This window comes from Oncorhynchus nerka, linkage group LG10, assembly GCF_034236695.1.
Source record: "Oncorhynchus nerka isolate Pitt River linkage group LG10, Oner_Uvic_2.0, whole genome shotgun sequence".
NCBI classification, from domain to species: Eukaryota; Metazoa; Chordata; class Actinopteri; order Salmoniformes; family Salmonidae; genus Oncorhynchus; species Oncorhynchus nerka.
The window spans coordinates 56,342,339-56,360,192 of NC_088405.1; the positions used below are offsets into that span (position 1 = coordinate 56,342,339).

The 17,854-nt window shown below is 45.8% G+C and overlaps 1 protein-coding gene across 1 annotated transcript in view; it reads right to left on the minus strand.

Moving 5' to 3' along the window:
- Positions 1-3,317: 3,317 nt before the first annotated feature.
- Positions 3,318-17,854, minus strand: part of LOC115135683 (neuroligin-2-like) — a 73,615-nt gene continuing 59,078 nt past the window's right edge. The window contains exons 5-9 of the mRNA XM_065023614.1: positions 9,630-9,815; positions 6,694-6,959; positions 6,404-6,557; positions 4,943-5,309; positions 3,318-4,763 (exon numbers count right to left, since the gene is read on the minus strand). Of these exons, the coding sequence (XP_064879686.1) occupies positions 3,836-4,763; positions 4,943-5,309; positions 6,404-6,557; positions 6,694-6,959; positions 9,630-9,815 (1,901 nt within the window). The 3' untranslated portion in view covers positions 3,318-3,835. The remainder of the gene's footprint in view (positions 4,764-4,942; positions 5,310-6,403; positions 6,558-6,693; positions 6,960-9,629; positions 9,816-17,854) is intronic.

Sequence of the window (17,854 nt, forward strand, 5' to 3'; positions counted from 1 at the left end):
AAACAGACACAAACAGGTGCAAGTCTTTTTCGGCAACCCAGCGCAAACCTTGGAAAAGTAGAGATTTGCATCTTTGCAATGTTTTTTTTGTTTGTAACATTGAGCCAACGCCAGACTTGGTGTCACCGTGTAAACAGGTGAGAGTGTGCTTCCAGTCTGTTGGCTGTCATATCCCCAGTTTCCACATTTCAGTCATATTTTTTTTAAATAGAAAAATACTGCCTTTTCTTTCTTCTTTTTTTGGAAACATGGGCATCTCAAATGGACAGCAAACAGGTGAGCTGATATTCCAGAAAATGACTTAAACAATGTGCATGGCAGACATTATAGTAAAGGATAGCAAAGCAACCACAACCATCAGAGTCTGAAACAATACTGAAGAGTACTGACTGAAGGTGTTGACAACATACTGTACCTGCTCTAAGCTATTCGGTAATACTATGTCACTTCTCAGGACAGTGAGTGTCACTAACAATTACCAACAGCACCACTATCAAGATTCAAGTTTCCTTGTTTTGTAGGTTTGGGTTGAGCACAGTTTCAAACCATGCCTATCTCTACCATTATCACTGCCTTCCTCTACCTCTACCATTATCACTGCTTTCCTCTACCATTATCACTGCCTTCCTCTACCTCCATCATTATCACTGCATATCTACCATTATCCCTGCCTTCCTCTACCTCCATCATTATCACTGCATATCTACCATTATCCCTGCCTTCATCTACATCTAACATTATCACTGCCTTCCTCTACCATTATCACTGCCTTCCTCTACCTCCATCATTATCACTGCATATCTGCCATTATCCCTGCCTTCCTCTACCTCCATCATTATCACTGCATATCTACCATTATCCCTGCCTTCCTCTACATCTAACATTATCACTGCCTTCCTCTACCTCTACCATTATCCCTGCCTTCCTTTACCATTATCGCTGCTTTCCTCTACCATTATCACTGCCTTCCTCTACCACTAGCATTATCACTGCCTTCCCCTACCTCTACCATTATCACTGCTTTCCTCTACCATTATCACTGCCTTCCTCTACCATTATCACTGCATATCTACCATTATCATTGCCTATCTACCATTGTCACTGCCTTTCTTTCCTTCAGTCTCTCTCCCCATCGCTCTCCCTTTTTCCTTTCTCTCTGTATCCATATTTTCTCTCTAAATCTGCTATCTCTGCAGCTCTTACTATTGGCCACTTAACAGATGCAAAAGAACTCCTCTTAAATGAATTGTCATTCCAGACAAAAGCTGTCTTCGTGATTGATGTGGCAGTTGACAAAATGTGCAAGTAATGCCGACCACCCCCAGAACCCCACCCACGTCCAGTATGTCCCTCCTACCCTAGAGAAACCTGAGCCATATCCCTGTCCCCACTGCTATTTATGTTGAACTCAACCATGCTAGGATTTTAGATGTAGTTTTCATTCACACATCATTCATGTATGTTAATAACTGTCTATATGTGCCCATAACTTGTTGCACTTTGACCTTGAAAATCTAAGATATGAAAGAAAATCAAACAACAAGAGCTCAAATCAGCCGTCTGAACTTGCACCTGTTGTCACAAAGGAAAGATTTGGCCCTTCACTCATAAACCAAACCATAAACATAATATTTACAAATACCAGTTTGTTCTCTTACACTTAATTTTTTTTTTTTTTTACAGTTTGCTTTCTATGTGTGTTTTGTTCTTTTTCTGAGTCCCGGTTCTCTGTCCAGTCCCCTGTGATGGACCCCAGTCTATAACCCCCGGAGTGTGATCATCATCATCATCCCAAAACAAGACAGGAAACAAAACAGGAAAAACATCCCACTAGGTGTGTTGTTTGTGTTACATGTGAGTAATGTTTATCAAATGTTTTTCTACTCAAGTTTCAGAATGTGTCCTCTGTGCACCGGCGACATGTCAGGTGCCTGCTGATGATTCGTCTCTCCATTGCCATTGTCGTTTTCAACGTCAATGTTTTCCTAACGTCGTCTCAACGTTCGGTAAAGTTTTGTTCCTCACGAATGTCCAGAGTTTGACGTGTCCCTGTGTTCAGTTGTGCAGTTGAAAGATCTGAAACGTGCGTACAAGGTTTTTTTTTTCACCTTTGACCTACAGTATGTCAGTCTGAGCCCCCTTCATACCCACTGCCCCTCAACAACAGAGAGAATCTCAGAACAACAGAAGAGATGAAAAGACTGACATATCCAGTATCCAGAAACCTGTAGCACGCAGCTAAAAGTCCACTGAGGAGAGGATAAGAGTGCTTAAAACTAAGATAATTGTTCAAAGACAACCCTCATTTCCAGGAAAATATTTAGAATTATATCCATTTTTACCATTGAGGCAATTCACGTGAAATATGACATTTTCACGATTGAAAAACGAGTATTGGCCTATCATGGATAAACACTGCAAACTGACGGAGTGATAAAGTCCAACAATATTTTTCTTTACAGAGGAATGATCAAAGACAATCTTCAGTTGAGACGGTAACGCTATGACCGTGCAACACTTTACAGCTGAAGTAAGGAGAGAAAGAGTGAACTAAAAAGAGGGGGGGGGTGAGACAGGGCTTCAAACAGTCTCTCAGGGCAGCAGGTGCTCGTGGCACAGCCTCGGTGATAAGAAAAAAAAAAAAAATAAAGGACATATATTTGTTCTTCTTGCTCTGATCATAGTTAATATTCATCCTCTGATACCTCTTTTGAAGTATCTACAGAACAGAACATAGTTTCCGTCATGAAGTGCACAAAGTTCAGCAGATATAGAAAAACAAAAAGAAATGACTTTTCAAGAAGAAAAGAAAACAACAGTAAGAAAACAAGGCCAAACGTAAAAAACAAACACACTTTCCACTCCGATGTCCGTGCTCCGTTTAGAAAAAAGAAAAGAAAAAATCATGCAAAAGATCCCAGACAGCAAACCAGTTATGAATCTTAATATTCTCTTTATATTTTTTTTTACAAGGATATATTCAGTCTTTTCCCCCTTGAGTAAAGCCCAGCCACAGTGCAACACTGAATGCAAGAAAAAAAGGAAACAAAGTGCGATAGATCAAAAAGAAAGATGAAACATTTGGCACTTTTTTGATGGTAATTCCTTGTGTAAGATCAAGTCAGGATGGGCCTCTCCTGGTGGTCCGTTGGACCCTCATTGAGAGAGGAGCATTATCACAGTTCTTGGCACCAAGAATGCTGGTAAAAACGAGATATCAGAACAACCACTTTTTTCATTCATATCCTTACAATTTATCAATAATACATCATTTACATTTATGTGTTTGTATAAAAGACTCCAAAGAGGAAAAAAGGAGTCATGAAGAGGTTTATTTGAGAGAGAAAGGAGGACGAAAATGAGACTGGGAGGATTGTGTGAACATTGCGATCAAGAGCCACAGGAACAGACAGGAAGAGAAAGTGAGTGGGAGTCAGAGAAGAAGAGAAGCAGTAATATGGGTTGAGAGAGAGAGGAAGATAGACAGAGTGAGAGAGAGGAAGAGAGTGAAACACACAGATTGTACAGACATATGAACAGGTTGGAGGATGTGTGATAGAGTTGTGTTAGTTGTAATGATGGGTCTTTGTCCCAGCAGTCCACAGCCTGAGTCAGACTGAGCCATGTGTCCCAACGGTAGGGGCGACAGCACAGCCTCACGGGGAGATTGACAGAGAACAGAACAACAGAGAGAGAAAAAAAGAAAAAAGCAACACAGAAAAAGAGTCCCAGGAAAAAGCTGGAGGATAATCCCAGTGAGAGAGAGAAAGAACAGGATGGGATCCATCTGGGGTGTTTGTTTGTATCTCTGCTGAACCACAGGTTGTGCCTGGTCCTATACGCGGGTGGTGGAGTGTTGGTGTGGCAGGGCGTTGTTGCTGTGGCCAGGGGTGGGGGTGGTGGGGGGGGGCGGGGCAGGGGGGTAGGTGTTGAAAGGGTGGAGGGGCTGCATGCCGCTGATGGTGCTTGGGATCATGGTAATGGTGTTGGCCGTCATCAGCGGCACGTCCTCCGGTGCCCGCCGCAGGGCCAGCGTGTAGTCTGGTGGGCCCACCTGCGCCCGTAGAGGCTCCAGGTCGCCGTGGAGACCCCGGGAAGGGAGGGGCGTGCCGATGCCGTGCTCCATCTCCACCCTCTGCTGCTTCATTTGCAGGGACATGAGCTCCTCCTCCTGGCTCAGCGCCAGGTCGTTGTGGGACGGGGCGCCCACCCCTCCCATGGTGGTGCCCATGCCGCGCTGGGGGGACAAGCGGCGGTGGCGTCTCTGCAGCAGCTCGTGGCGTTTGTCCCGTTTGTAGTAGAGGGCTGCGAAGGCCAGCACGTTGAGGAAGAGCAGCGAGGCGCCCACCGCCACTGTCACACTCAGCTCCGTGGAGTAGTCCCTAATCTCGTCGGGGAACGGGTTGCGGCGGGGCGGCTCGGAGGGGTCTGGCTCGGGTTCAGGGGGGTTGGTGGAGATGACGGGATGGCGGGTGGAGCGTGCCCCAGGGGGGCCAGGTCGGTGGACGCGGGGACCTCCTCCTCCAGGCGGCAGGCGGGTGGTGATGGGGTAGATGTCCTCATGCATGGAGTGCAGGTGAGGCACCAGCTCCAGCCAGAAGGCCACCTTGTTGGCCCGGTAGTTGTCCCTGACGCGGGGCTTCAGGCCAATGTGGAGGTACTGCTTGTCCTTGGAGCTGAACTTGGTCCAGATTACCTCCTCAAAGCGGTTGGGCTTGGTGTGGATGAATTTAGTGTCCTGGGGTACAGGCAGGTTGGGATCCCTTATGGGAGGGAGTGAGAGAGAGAGAGAGAGAGAGAGAGAGAGAGAGAGAGAGAGTATGAGAGGGAGAGAGAGGAAAAGATTATCACAAGTATTGAGCATGTACTGTATGCATCTGATAAAGTTTCTAATCTGCTATTTCAATGCCGTGTCTAGGTCTTGTCTAACTCCAGTACTGACCCGGTCTTGGCAAAGTTGGTCCAGTACGTCATGACCACAGCGCTGAGCATGACATCATTCTTGGAGAAGTTACAGGGGAACAGGTCGGTGGCTCCCACCATGGGGACCCCAAACACGTAGGGCAGCTCATCCCCGTGGGCCGCGTCCGCCCACTCTGGCCGGGCCTCCGTCTGGCAGTGGTGGTGGAAGGTGTAGAAGTAGACAGGAGACTGGAACTCAGCGTGCAGCTTGGCTGTGGCCACCGCTGGCGCCACCCACTGGTGATCTGTGAACAGTGCCAGCAGGGTCTTCCTCCTCATGTCTCCGTTGTCCCTGTCGGCCCAGTCTGTGTACATGAACTTTATGGTCTCCCTCAGGATGTCCTTACCTGGAGACAGAGACAGACCGAGAGCAATGGAGAGAGCAAGCAAAAGAGATTAGAGACAGAGACGGAGAGAGACAGAGAGAGAGAGACAGAGACAGATAGGGGGAGACAGAGAGAGAGGGGGAGAGAGAGAGAGACACACAGAGAGAGAGAGAGAGAGGGGGAGAGAGGCAGAGAGAGACACAGAGAGAGAGAGAGGGGGAGAGAGAGACAGAGAGAGAGAGGGGGAGAGAGCGATAGATAGGGGGAGAGAGATATATAGGGGGAAAACAGAGGGGAGAGAAAGACAGAGGAGAGAAAGAGAGAGGGGGATAGAAAGAGAGCAACAAGAGAAGGGGAGGAGATGGGACAGAGAGACCTTGAATAGCCAGCAATGAAATACTAAACAATAGTAAAATAAAATATATATCTACTCTTAACACACATGGGTAACTGGAGCATTACTTCTGCTCCTGTGGGGATGTCTAACATGCAGTGGTGTAAAGTACTCGAGTAAAAATACTTAAAAGTACTACTTAAGTAGTTTTTTTGGGTGTCTGTACTTTACTTTTTCTATTTTTGCCAAATTGTACTTCTACTTCACTACATTCCTAAAGAAAATAATGTATTTTTTTACTCCATAAATTATCCCTGACACCCAAAAGTACTCCTTACATTTTCACTGGAAAATGGTAGAATTCACACACTTATCAAGAGAACATTCCTGGTCATCCCTACTGCCTCCAATCTGGCGGACTCACTAAACACAAATGCTTCGTTTGAAAATTATGTCTGAGCGTTTGAGTGTGCCCCTGGCTATCCGTCAGAAAATTGTGCCGTCTGGTTTGCTTAAAATAAGGATTTTGAAATGGTTTATACTTTTATTTTTGACACTTAAGTATATTTTAGCAAATGCATTTACTTTTGATACTTAAGTACATTTAAAACCAAATACTTTTAGACTTTTACTCAAGTTGTATTTTACTGGGTGACTTTCACTTTTACTTGAATCATTTTCTATTAAGGCATCTTTACTTTTACTCAAGTATGACAATTGAGTATTGTTTCCACCACTGCTAACATGTTTGTGTTTGAGGACATTTATAACAAACTCTCACCCTCAGGGTATCCATACAGGTTGTCCACAAAGTTGGAGATGGTGTAGTCGAAGGAAGCTGCAGAGATCCCATCATCCCCCTCACTGTCATCCACAAACTTCAGCCCTTCTCCCTGGTTCACCCCCAGCAGGATGTCATAGTTCAGGAACTCCCCCTGGTGGCAACACACACACATAGCATCACAGAACAATTGAGCTACAGCAACAGTAATTTCATTAACATAAGAGACTGAGGAATCCAGATATTTGTATTTTTTGGAATGGTGACTGGAGCCAGAGGCTGAGTCTGACCTGTTGCATGAGAATCTCGGGGTCGTCGGGAACCACGTCTCCATCCACCACGGGGCCGAAGGCGATGTGATACCTGGCCGGCTGGATGTCCTGGTCCACCAGCTCCCTGAAGCTCTTCCTCCTCAGACACTCCACCAGGTCGCCCGTGTCCCCGTAGCTGCAGCCTACCTTCTTAGCCAGAATCTTGGTGTACATAAGGGGCCGGTAGTTGACCGACCAGCTGGAGATGGCTGAGCCGCTCTGGGCTATGGCCCTCTGGAACAGCCCTGGGGGCCACAAGAGGGTCAGAGGACTTAGTGTAGTGTAGAATGTGTAGATCCCTGAGTGTATAAATATAAAGTGCATTCGGAAAGTTTTCAGATCCCTTCACTTTTTCCACATTTTATTACGTTACAGCCTTGTTCCAAAATGGATTAAATAGTTTCCCCCCCTTCAATCTACACACCATAACCCATAATGACAAAGCAAAAACATGTTTCAAAATCTTTGTAAATCTTTATAAAAATACTAATAATGAAATATCACATTTACATAAGTATTCAGACCCTTTGATCAGTACTTTGTTGAAGCACCATTGGCAGCGATTACAGCCTCAAGTCTCCTTATGGAGAAGCTTGGCAAACCTGTATTTGGGGAGTTTCTCCCATTCTTCTCGGCAGATCCTCTCAAGCTCTGTCAGGTTGGATGGGGAGCGTCGCGGCACTGCTATTTTGAGTTTTTTCAGAGATGTTCGAGCGGGTTCAAATCCGGGCTCTGGCTGGGCCACTCAAAAGGACATTCAGGGACTCAGGGTACTCTTGCGTTGTCTTGGCTGTGTGCTTAGGGTCGTTGTCCTGTTGGAAGGGGAACCTTCACCCCAGACTGAGGTCCTGAGCACTCTTGAGTAGGTTTTCATCTCTGTACTTTGCTCCGTTCCGCTTTCCCTTGATCCTGACTAGTTTCCCAGACCCTGCCGCTGAAAAACATCCCCACAGCATGATGTTGCCACCACCATGCTTCACTGTAGGGATGGTATTGGCCAGATGATGAGCAGTGCCTGGTTTCCTCCAGATGTGACGCTTAGAATTCAGGGTAAAGAGTGCAATCTTGGTTTTCATGGTCTGAGAGTCCTTTAGGTGCCTTTTGGCAAACTCCAAGAGTGCTGTCATGTGCCTTTTACTGAGGAGTGGCTGGCCACTCTTCCATAAAGGCCTGATTGGTGGAGTGCTACAGAGATGTTTGTCCCATCTCCGCAGAGGAACTCTGGAGCTCTGTCACCTCCCTGACCAAGGCCCTTCTCTCCAGATTGCTCAGTTTTGCCAGGCGGCCAGCTCTAGGAAGAGTCTTGGTGGTTCCAAACTTCTTCAATCTAAGAATGACGGAGGCCACCGTGTTCTTAGGGACCTTCAATGCTGTCTCAGAGCTCCACAGCCACGGCTTGGTTTTTGCTCTGACATGCACGGTCAACAGTGGGACCTTATATAGACAGGTGTGTGCCTTTCCAAATCATGTCCAATCAAGTTTTAGAAACATCTCAAGGATGATCGATGGAAACAGGATGCACCTGAGCTCAATTTTGAGTCTCATAGTAAAGGGACTGAATACTTATGTAAATAAGGTATTTCTGTTTTTTTAAATTTTTTATACATTTACAACAACAAAAATATTTGTTTTCGCTTTGTTATTATGGGGTATTGTGCGTGGATGGAGGAGCCACCACCGTGGTACCGTGAAGTATTACATATGGAGGGAGCACTGTTCCGGGTACACTACCTCTCTCCAAAGCCCCACTAAATCATTGTAAACATTAGGCTTGGCAAATCCGCTGGTTTCCTCACATCACATACGGAGGCAGCGACAAGAAAATGGCCACAGGCCCGGCACACAGCCGTGTTGGCATTAACACTGACTGGTGGCTGTGTAAAACGCGGGGGGAGAGAGAGAGAGAGAGAGAGAGAGAGAGAGAGAGAGAGAGAGAAAGAGAGAGAGAGAGAGAAAGAGAGCACTGCTGCACCGTTATGTAAAGTGCCTTGTTGTCCCCCTGTTTTCATCTGCAGATTCTGACATTAATAATTAAGACCCCCTCCATTCCATCCCCATCCTCTGCAAGTGCCCCCTCCCCTGCTCCTCTCCCTATGAAATCAATTAAGACTCGTCTCAGCTGCGGCTCAAGTCCTGAGCTCAGCTCAGCTCTGCTCTCTCCTGCTCAGACAGACATCCATATTTTCAGTCCTCATTAGAGTTCTGTCAAACACCTGTCTCACATACACAGGCACACATCCATATTAACACAGTCCCAAAGTCCTGACTCACACGCCAGTCTCTCCCTCTGATAGCTACACAAACTGAGACTCCTATTGCTATACCAAAGTCAAATTCATATGGCTGTCTGGTGCATATTGATCTGATTCTACGAAACCTATTCTATGTTTCTGATAGTCATATCAACACGGGCCGAAAGTTATATCCAATTGTATACCTCATTCAAATTCACACATCATCCTAGCGTTCAATGCCATACTACCTTGTTGCTCAGTTAGACACTATGAAACTGAGGCAAGAGGGACATTTGTCTTTAAGAACACCTTTCTGGGTTTCCTTGGTGACACACACCTGAAGTACACTTAAAATCATATTGGATGTTGCTATGGTAGTGAGGATGAAAATGACAGTGTGTGATAACGATGACAGGTTTGACAGTGACGGTGGAGATTGTTGTCCTAGATTCGTTTCAGTAGCAGTTTATTACATGTTTACATGTAGGCCGTACTTGGCAGCTAAACGATGAATTTCAGTACACGTCACACACAAGTAAATACATCTCAAGGCGCTTTAAAAGCAACGATGGTGATGATGAGATCGCTGTCATTATAGAGGATGACTGATGAATATTTTTGATGATGTTGGCTATGCTGCTGTTGTTGCTAATGACTAAAACGATGATGACTGGTCCTTACCCTCAGAGTGGTGGGAGAGGATGAGCAGATTGACACAGGAGGCTCCGGCGCCGGAGCCAAAGATGGTGATCCTCTCTGGGTCTCCTCCAAAATGGCCAATGTTCTCATTGAGCCAACGTAGAGCCTGGATCTGGTCCAACAGACCATAGTTCCCCTTGGCTGACTGGTCCCCTGTACTCAGAAACCCTGCAGGACAGAGAGTGAGAGAGAGGGGGATGGAGGGATGAGGCATGTGCGGGTGACAAGGGTGATTCGATGACAGAGGGAATATTAATGAGAGAAGAAAGAGAGCAGAATGAGAGCAAGGAAGAAATAAGAAGGCAGAGGGGGGGTAGTTTAAGAGGAGTAGGAAGAGATTCAAGGAGAGAATACCAAATAATTTAATATTTCATCCTGGTCTTTTTCTGTTCTCCACAAACAAAGATGGCAGCAGCATTCGGTGACAGTGGCCTGGGTATTTACGAGGCCGCAGCTCGTTAGCATCCTCAAGTGCTTTAACAGAAACTTTGCTAGATTAGTCAAGCACTGTATTATCTGATAAAAGCAATGACACTCATTTTTAATACCCATGTCGTTAAATGAACGCAGTAAAGAGAGCTCGTTAGGAGAGGCACAGGAGACACGTTTCATATGCTTCCAATATAGAGGAAGAAATGAGTGCAAGTGGCTTGCGAAAGTATTCACGCCCTTTGGCATTTTTCCGATTATGTTGCCGTACAACTTGGAATTAAAATAGATTTTGGGGGGTTTGTATCATTTCATTTACAAAACATGCCTACCGCTTTGAACATGCAAATGTTATTTTAAAGTAAAATAAAACTTGTGCGTGCATAACTATTCACCCCCCCAAAGTCAATAGTTTGTAGAGCCACCTTTTGCAGCAATTATAGCTGTATGCCTCTTGGGGTATGTCTCTATAAGCTTGGCACATTTTTGACCATTCTTCAAGGCAACACCACTTCAAGTTGGATGGGTTCCGCTAGTGAACAGCAATCTTTAAGTCATACCACAGATTCTCAATTGGATTGAGGTCTGGGCAATGAATAGGCCATTCTAAGACATTTAAATGTTTCCCCTTAAACCACTCAAGTGTTGCTTTAGCAGAATGCTTAGGGTCATTGTCCTGCTGGAAGGTGAACCTCCGTCCCAGTCTCAAATCTCTGGAAGACTGAAACAGGTTTCCCTCAAGAATTTCCCTGTATTTAGCGCCATCCATCATTCCTTCAATTCTGACCAGTTTCCCAGTCCCTGCCGATGGAAAAACATCCCCACAGCATGATGTTGCTACTGTGGGATGGTGTTCTCGGGGTGATGAGAGGTGCTGGGTTTGCGCCAGACATAGCATTTTCCTTGATGGCCAAAAAGCTCAATTTTAGTCTCATCTGACCAGAGTACATTCTTCCATATGTCTGGGGAGTCTCCCACATGCCTTTTGGCGAACACCAAACATGTTTGATTATTATTTTCTTTAAGCAATGGCTTTTTCTGGCCACACTTCCATAAGCCCAGCTCTGTGGAGTGTACGGCTTAAAGTGGTCCTATGGACAGATACTCCAATCTCCGCTGTAAAGATTTGCAGCTCCTTCAGGGTTATCTTTTGTCTCTTTGTTGCCTCTCTGATTAATGCCCTCCATGCCTGGTCTGAGTTTTGGTGGGTGGCCCTCTCTTAGCAGGTTTGTTGTGTTGCCATATTCTTTCCATTTTTTAATAATGGATTTAATGGTGCTCCGTGGGATGTTCAAAGTTTCAGATATTTTTTATAACCCAACCCTGATCTGTACTTCGGCACAACTTTGTCCCTAACCTGTTTGGAGAGCTCCTTGGTCTTCATGGTGCCACTTGCTTGGTGGTGCCCCTTGCTTAGTGGTGTTCCAGACTCTGGGGCCTTTCAGAACAGATGTAAATATACTAAGATCATGTGACAGATCATGTGACACTTAAATAAAGTCCACCTGTGTGCAATCTAATTAAATATTTGACTTCTGAAGGTAATTGGTTGCACCAAATCTTATTTATTTAGGGGCTTCATAGCAAAGGGGGTAAATACATACAGTGGGGGAAAAAAAGTATTTAGTCAGCAGAAAAAGTATTTAGTCAATTGTGCAAGTTCTCCCACTTAAAAAGACGAGGCCTGTAATTCTCATCATAGGTACACTTCAACTATGACTGTAACTTCTTCTTTAAGAGGCACCTCTGTCCTCCACTCGTTACCTGTATTAATGGCACCTGTTTGAACTTGTTATCAGTATAAAAGACACCTGTCCACAACCTCAAACAGTCACACTCCAAACTCCACTATGGCCAAGACCAAAGAGCTTTCAAAGGACACCAGAAACAAAATTGTAGACCTGCACCAGGCTGGGAAGACTGAATCTGCGATAGGTAAGCAGCTTGGTTTGAAGAAATCAACTGTGGGAGCAATTATTAGGAAATGGAAGACATACAAGACCACTGATAATCTCCCTCGATCTGGGGCTCCACACAAGATCTCACCCCATGGGGTCAAAATGATCACAAGAACGGTGAGCAAAAATCCCAGAACCACACGGGGGGACCTAGTGAATGACCTGCAGAGAGCTGGGACCAAAGTAACAAAGCCTACCATCAGTAACACACTACGCCGCCAGGGACTCAAATCCTGTAGAGCCAGACGTCCCCTTGCTTAAGCCAGTACACGTCCAGGCCCGTCTGAAGTTTGCTAGAGAGCATTTGGATGATCCAGAAGAAGATTGGGAGAATGTCATATGGTCAGATGAAACCAAAATATAACTTTTTGGTAAAAACTCAACTCGTCGTGTTTGGAGGACAAAGAATGCTGAGTTGCATCCAAAGAACACCATACCTACTTGTGAAGCATGGGGGTGGAAACATCATGCTTTGGGGCTGTTTTTCTGCAAAGGGACCAGGACATCTGATCCGTGTAAAGGAAAGAATGAATGGGGCCGTGTATCGTGAGATTTTGAGTGAAAACCTCCTTCCATCAGCAAGGGCATTGAAGATGAAAAGTGGCTGGGTCTTTCAGCATGACAATGATCCCAAACACACCGCCCGGGCAACGAAGGAGTGGCTTCGTAAGAAGCATTTCAAGGTCCTGGAGTGGCCTAGCCAGTCTCCAGATCAACCCCATAGAAAATCTTTGGAGGGTGTTGAAATCTCGTGTTGCCCAGCAACAGCCCCAAAACATCACTGCTCTAGAGGAGATCTGCATGGAGGAATGGGCCAAAATACCAGCAACAGTGTGTGAAAACCTTGTGAAGACTTACAGAAATGTTTGACTTCTGTTATATACCCTTTGTTGGCAATGACAAAGTATTGAGATAAACTTTTGTTATTGACCAAATACTTATTTTCCACCATAATTTGTAAATAAATTCATAAAAAATCCTACAATGTGATTTTCTGGATTTTTATTTCTAATTTTGTCTGTGTCAGGCCCTGGTCTTAGTATTTTGTGTTTTCTTTATTATTTTGGTCACTCACTGGGTTAATTATGTGGTGTGTTTTGTCTTGGGTTTTTTGTAGGTATTGGGATTGTGTTATAGTGGGGATATCTAGAAAAGTCTATGGTTGCCTGAAGTGGTTCTCAATCAGAGGCAGGTGTTTATCGTTGTATTTAGGCAGCAATATTCTTTGAGTGTTTCGTGGGTAATTGTTCCTGTCTCTGTGTTTGTTTGCACCAGATAGGCTGTTTAGGTTTTCACGTTTCTTGTTTTGTATTGTTCGTGTTTATTCGTTTATTAAACATGTATCAAAATTACCACGCTGCATTTTGGTCCTCCTCTCCTTCGACGGAAGAAAACCTTAACAGAATCACCCAGCACAAAAGGACCAAGTGGCGTGGTGACAGGCAGTGGCAGCAGGATCAACAAAGTCTGGATTATACGATTTGAGAGGAAATAGACAGGTGGGCGGTCGACCCAGGGAGAATGCCGGAGCCCGCCTGGGATTCGCTGGAGCAGTGCGAGGAGGGTTATAGGAGAATGGAGTTGGAGAGACGAGCACGGCGGCGTGGATGGAAGCCCGAGAGTCAGCCCTAAACATTTCTTGGGGGGGGGGGGGGGGGGAGTGTGGCAGAGTCAGGAGTCAGACCTGAGCCAACTCCCCCTGTTTATCGTAAGGAGACAAGGAGGAAACCAGAACCAGAGCCAGTGTTGGAGGTGAGTGAAGCTGAGACTGTGAAGGAGTTAACCTCTTGAACCTCTGGGGGCAGTATTTCATTTTCGGATGAAAAACGTTCCCGTTTTAAACAAGATATTTTGTCACGAAAAGATGCTCGACTATGCATATAATTGACAGCTTTGGAAAGAAAACACTCTGACGTTTCCAAAACTGCAAAGATATTTTCTGTGAGTGCCACAGAACTAATGCTACAGGCGAAAGCAAGATGAAATTTCATACAGGAAGTGAGCCAGATTTTGAATGCGCTGTGTTCCAATGTCTCCTTATATGGCTGTGAATGCGCAAGGAATGAGCCTACACTTTCTGTCGTTTCCCCAAGGTGTCTGCAGCATTGTGACGTATTTGTAGGCATATCATTGAAAAATTGACCATAAGAGACCACATTTACCAGGTGTCCGCTCGGTGTCCTCCGTCGAAACTATTGCGTAATCTCCAGGTGCGTGCATTTTTCCATTTTGTTCAGAGGAGAAACCCAACTGCCACGAGTGATTTATCATCGAATAGATATGTGAAAAACACCTTGAGGATTGATTCTAAACAACGTTTGCCATGTTTCTGTCGATATTATGGAGTTAATTTGGAAAAAGGTTTGCCGTTGTAATGACTGAATTTTTGTTTTGTTTTCTTAGCCAAACGTGATGAACAAAACGGAGCGATTTCTCCTACACAAATAATCTGTTTGGAAAAACTGAACATTTGCTATCTAATTGAGAGTCTCCTCATTGAAAACATCCGAAGTTCTTCAAAGGTAAATTATTTTATTTGAATGCTTTTCTTGTTTTTGTGAAAATGTTGCCTGCTGAATGCTAGGCTTAATGCTATGCTAGCTATCAATACTCTTACACACATGCTTGTGTAGCTATGGTTGAAAAGCATTTTTTGAAAATCTGAGATGACAGTGTTGTTAACAAAAGGCTAAGCTTGTGAGCCAATTATTTATTTAATTTCATTTGCGATTTTCATGAATAGTTAACGTTGCGTTATGGTAATTAGCTTGAGGCTATAATTACGCTCCCGGATACGGGATTGCTCGTCGCAACAGGTTAATGGGGAAATTGGAGGAGAGAGTTAAGAGGGAGTTGCTGTGTTGGTGCATGAGGTACGGAATTCGTCCGACAGAGCATGTCGGGGATTTGATGGCACCTGGGTCAGCTCTCCATACTCGTCCTGAGGTGCATGTTAGTCGGCTGGTGAAGATTGTGCCAGCCTCACGCACCAGGCCTCCTGTGCACCTCCCTAGCCTTGCACGTCCTGTGCCAGCCCTGCTCTCAAGATCTCCAGTACGCCTTCACGGTCCGGTCCATCCTGTGCCACCTCCACACACCAGCCCTCCGGTGGCAGCTCCCCGCACCAGGCTTCCTGTGCGTGTTCTCGGCCCAGTACCACCAGTGCCAGCACCACGCACCAGGCCTTCAGTGCGCTTCGCCTGTCCAGCGCTGCCAGAGCCTTCCTCCTCTCCAGCGCTGCCGGAGTTTCCCGCCTGTCCAGCGCCGTCAGAGCCTTCCTCCTCTACAGCGTTGCCGGAGTCTCCCGCCTGTTCAGCGCTGCCAGAGCTGCCAGTCTGCAAGGAGCTGCCAGTCTGCATGGAGCTGCCAGTCTGCATGGAGCAGCCAGAGCTGCCAGCCTGCATGGAGCTGCCAGTCTGCATGGAGCAGCCAGAGCCGCAAGTCAGCATGGGAGCCGCCAGTCAGCCAGGATCCGCCAGAGCCGCCAGTCAGCCAGGATCCGCCAGTCAGCCAGGATATTCCAGTCAGCCAGGATCTTCCAGATCCGCCAGTCAGCCAGGATCTTCCAGATCCGCCAGTCAGCCAGGATCCACCATTCAGCCAGGATCCGCCATTCAGCCAGGATCTGCCGGAACCGCCAGTCAGCCAGGATCTGCCAGAACCGCCAGTCAGCCAGGATCTGCCAGAACCACCAGCCAGCCAGGATCTGCCAGAGCCAACTACATGCCTGAGCTTCCTCTCAGTCCCGAACTTCCTCTCAGTCCCGAGCTTCCTCTCAGTCCCGAGCTACCCCTCAGTCCCGAGCTGCCCCTCAGTCCCGAGCTGGCTCTCAGTCCCGAGCTGCCCCTCAGTCCCGAACTGCCCCTCAGTCCCGAGCTGCCCCTCAGTCCAGTGGGGCCCTTGGTGAGGGTTACTAGGCCAAGGTCGGCGGCGAGGGTCGTCAATCAAAGGACGCGATGCAAGTGGACTAAGACTTTGTTGGAGTGGGGTCCACGTCCCGCGCCGGAGCCGCCACCGTGGACAGACGCCCACCCGGACCCTCCCCTATGGGTTTAGGTGTGCGGCCGGGAGTCCGCACCTTGGGGGGAGGGGGGTTCTGTCACGCCCTGGTCTTAGTATTTTGTGTTTTCTTTATTATTTGGGTCAGGCCAGGGTGTGACATGGGTTAATTATGTGGTGTGTTTTGTCTTGGGTTTTTTGTAGGTATTGGGATTGTGGTATAGTGGGGTTATCTAGAAAAGTCTATGGTTGCCTGAAGTGGTTCTCAATCAGAGGCAGGTGTTTATCGTTGTCTCTGATTGGGAACCATATTTAGGCAGCCATATTGTTTGAGTGTTTCGTGGGTGATTGTTCCTGTCTCTGTTTGTTTGCACCAGATAGGCTGTTTAGGTTTTCATGTTTCTTGTTTTGTATTGTTCGTGTTTATTCGTTTATTAAAGATGTATCAAAATGACCATGCTGCATTTTGGTCCTCCTCTCCTTCGACGGAAGAAAACCTTAAGTCTGTCATAGTTGAAGTGTACCTATGATAAATTACAGGCCTCTCTCATCTTTTTAAGTGGGAGAACTTGCATAATTGGTGGCTGAATAAATACGTTTTTGCCCCACTGTATGCACGCACCACTTTTCCGTTTTAAGTAATGTTTTTCATTTCACTTCACCAATTTGGACTATTTTGTGTATGTCCATTACATGAAATCCAAATAAAAATATATTTAAATTACGGGTTGTAATGCAACAAAAGAGGAAAAACATAAAATAAACATAGGCACCCACATACGTGCACACAAACAGTTTATATATACACATACACTCATTTGGTTAAGGAGATAATGGGTCTATGAAGTGGTAACAGGTTTTAGCATATACAGACAGTGGGGCAAAAAAGTATTTAGTCAGCCACCAATTGTGCAAGTTCTCCCACTTAAAAAGAGGAGAGAGGCCTGTAATTTTCTTCATAGGTACAATTCAACTATGACAGACAAAATGAGAAAAAAAATCCAGAAAATCACATTGTAGGATTTTTAATGAATTTATTTGCAAATTATGGTGGAAAATGAGTATTTGGTCAATAACAAAAATGTCTCAATACTTTGTTATATACCCTTTGTTGGCAATGACAGAGGTCAAACGTTTTCTGTAAGTCTTCACAAGGTTTTCACACACTGTTGCTGGTATTCACAGTAGGTATGGTGTTCTTTGGATGCAACTCAGCATTCTTTGTCCTCCAAACATGACGAGTTGAGTTTTTACCAAAAAGTTCTATTTTGGTTTCATCTGACCATATGACATTCTCCCAATCTTCTTCTGGATCATTCAAATGCTCTCTAGCAGACTTCAGACGGGCCTGGACATGTACTGTCTTAAGCAGGGGGACACGTCTGGCACTGCAGGATTTGAGTCCCTGGTGGCGTAGTGTGTTACGGATGGTAGGCTTTGTTACTTTGGTCCCAGCTCTCTGCAGGTCATTCACTAGGTCCCCCCGTGTGGTTCTGGGATTTTTGCTCACCGTTCTTGTGATCATTTTGACCCCACGGGGTGAGATCTTGCGTGGAGCCCCAGATCGAGGGAGATTATCAGTGGTCTTGTATGTCTTCCATTTCCTAATAATTGCTCCCACAGTTGATTTCTTCAAACCAAGCTGCTTACCTATTGCAGATTCAGTCTTCCCAGCCTGGTGCAGGTCTACAATTTTGTTTCTGGTGTCCTTTGACAGCTCTTTGGTCTTGGCCATAGTGGAGTTTGGAGTGTGACTGTTTGAGGTTGTGGACAGGTGTCTTTTATACTGATAACAAGTTCAAACAGGTGCCATTAATACAG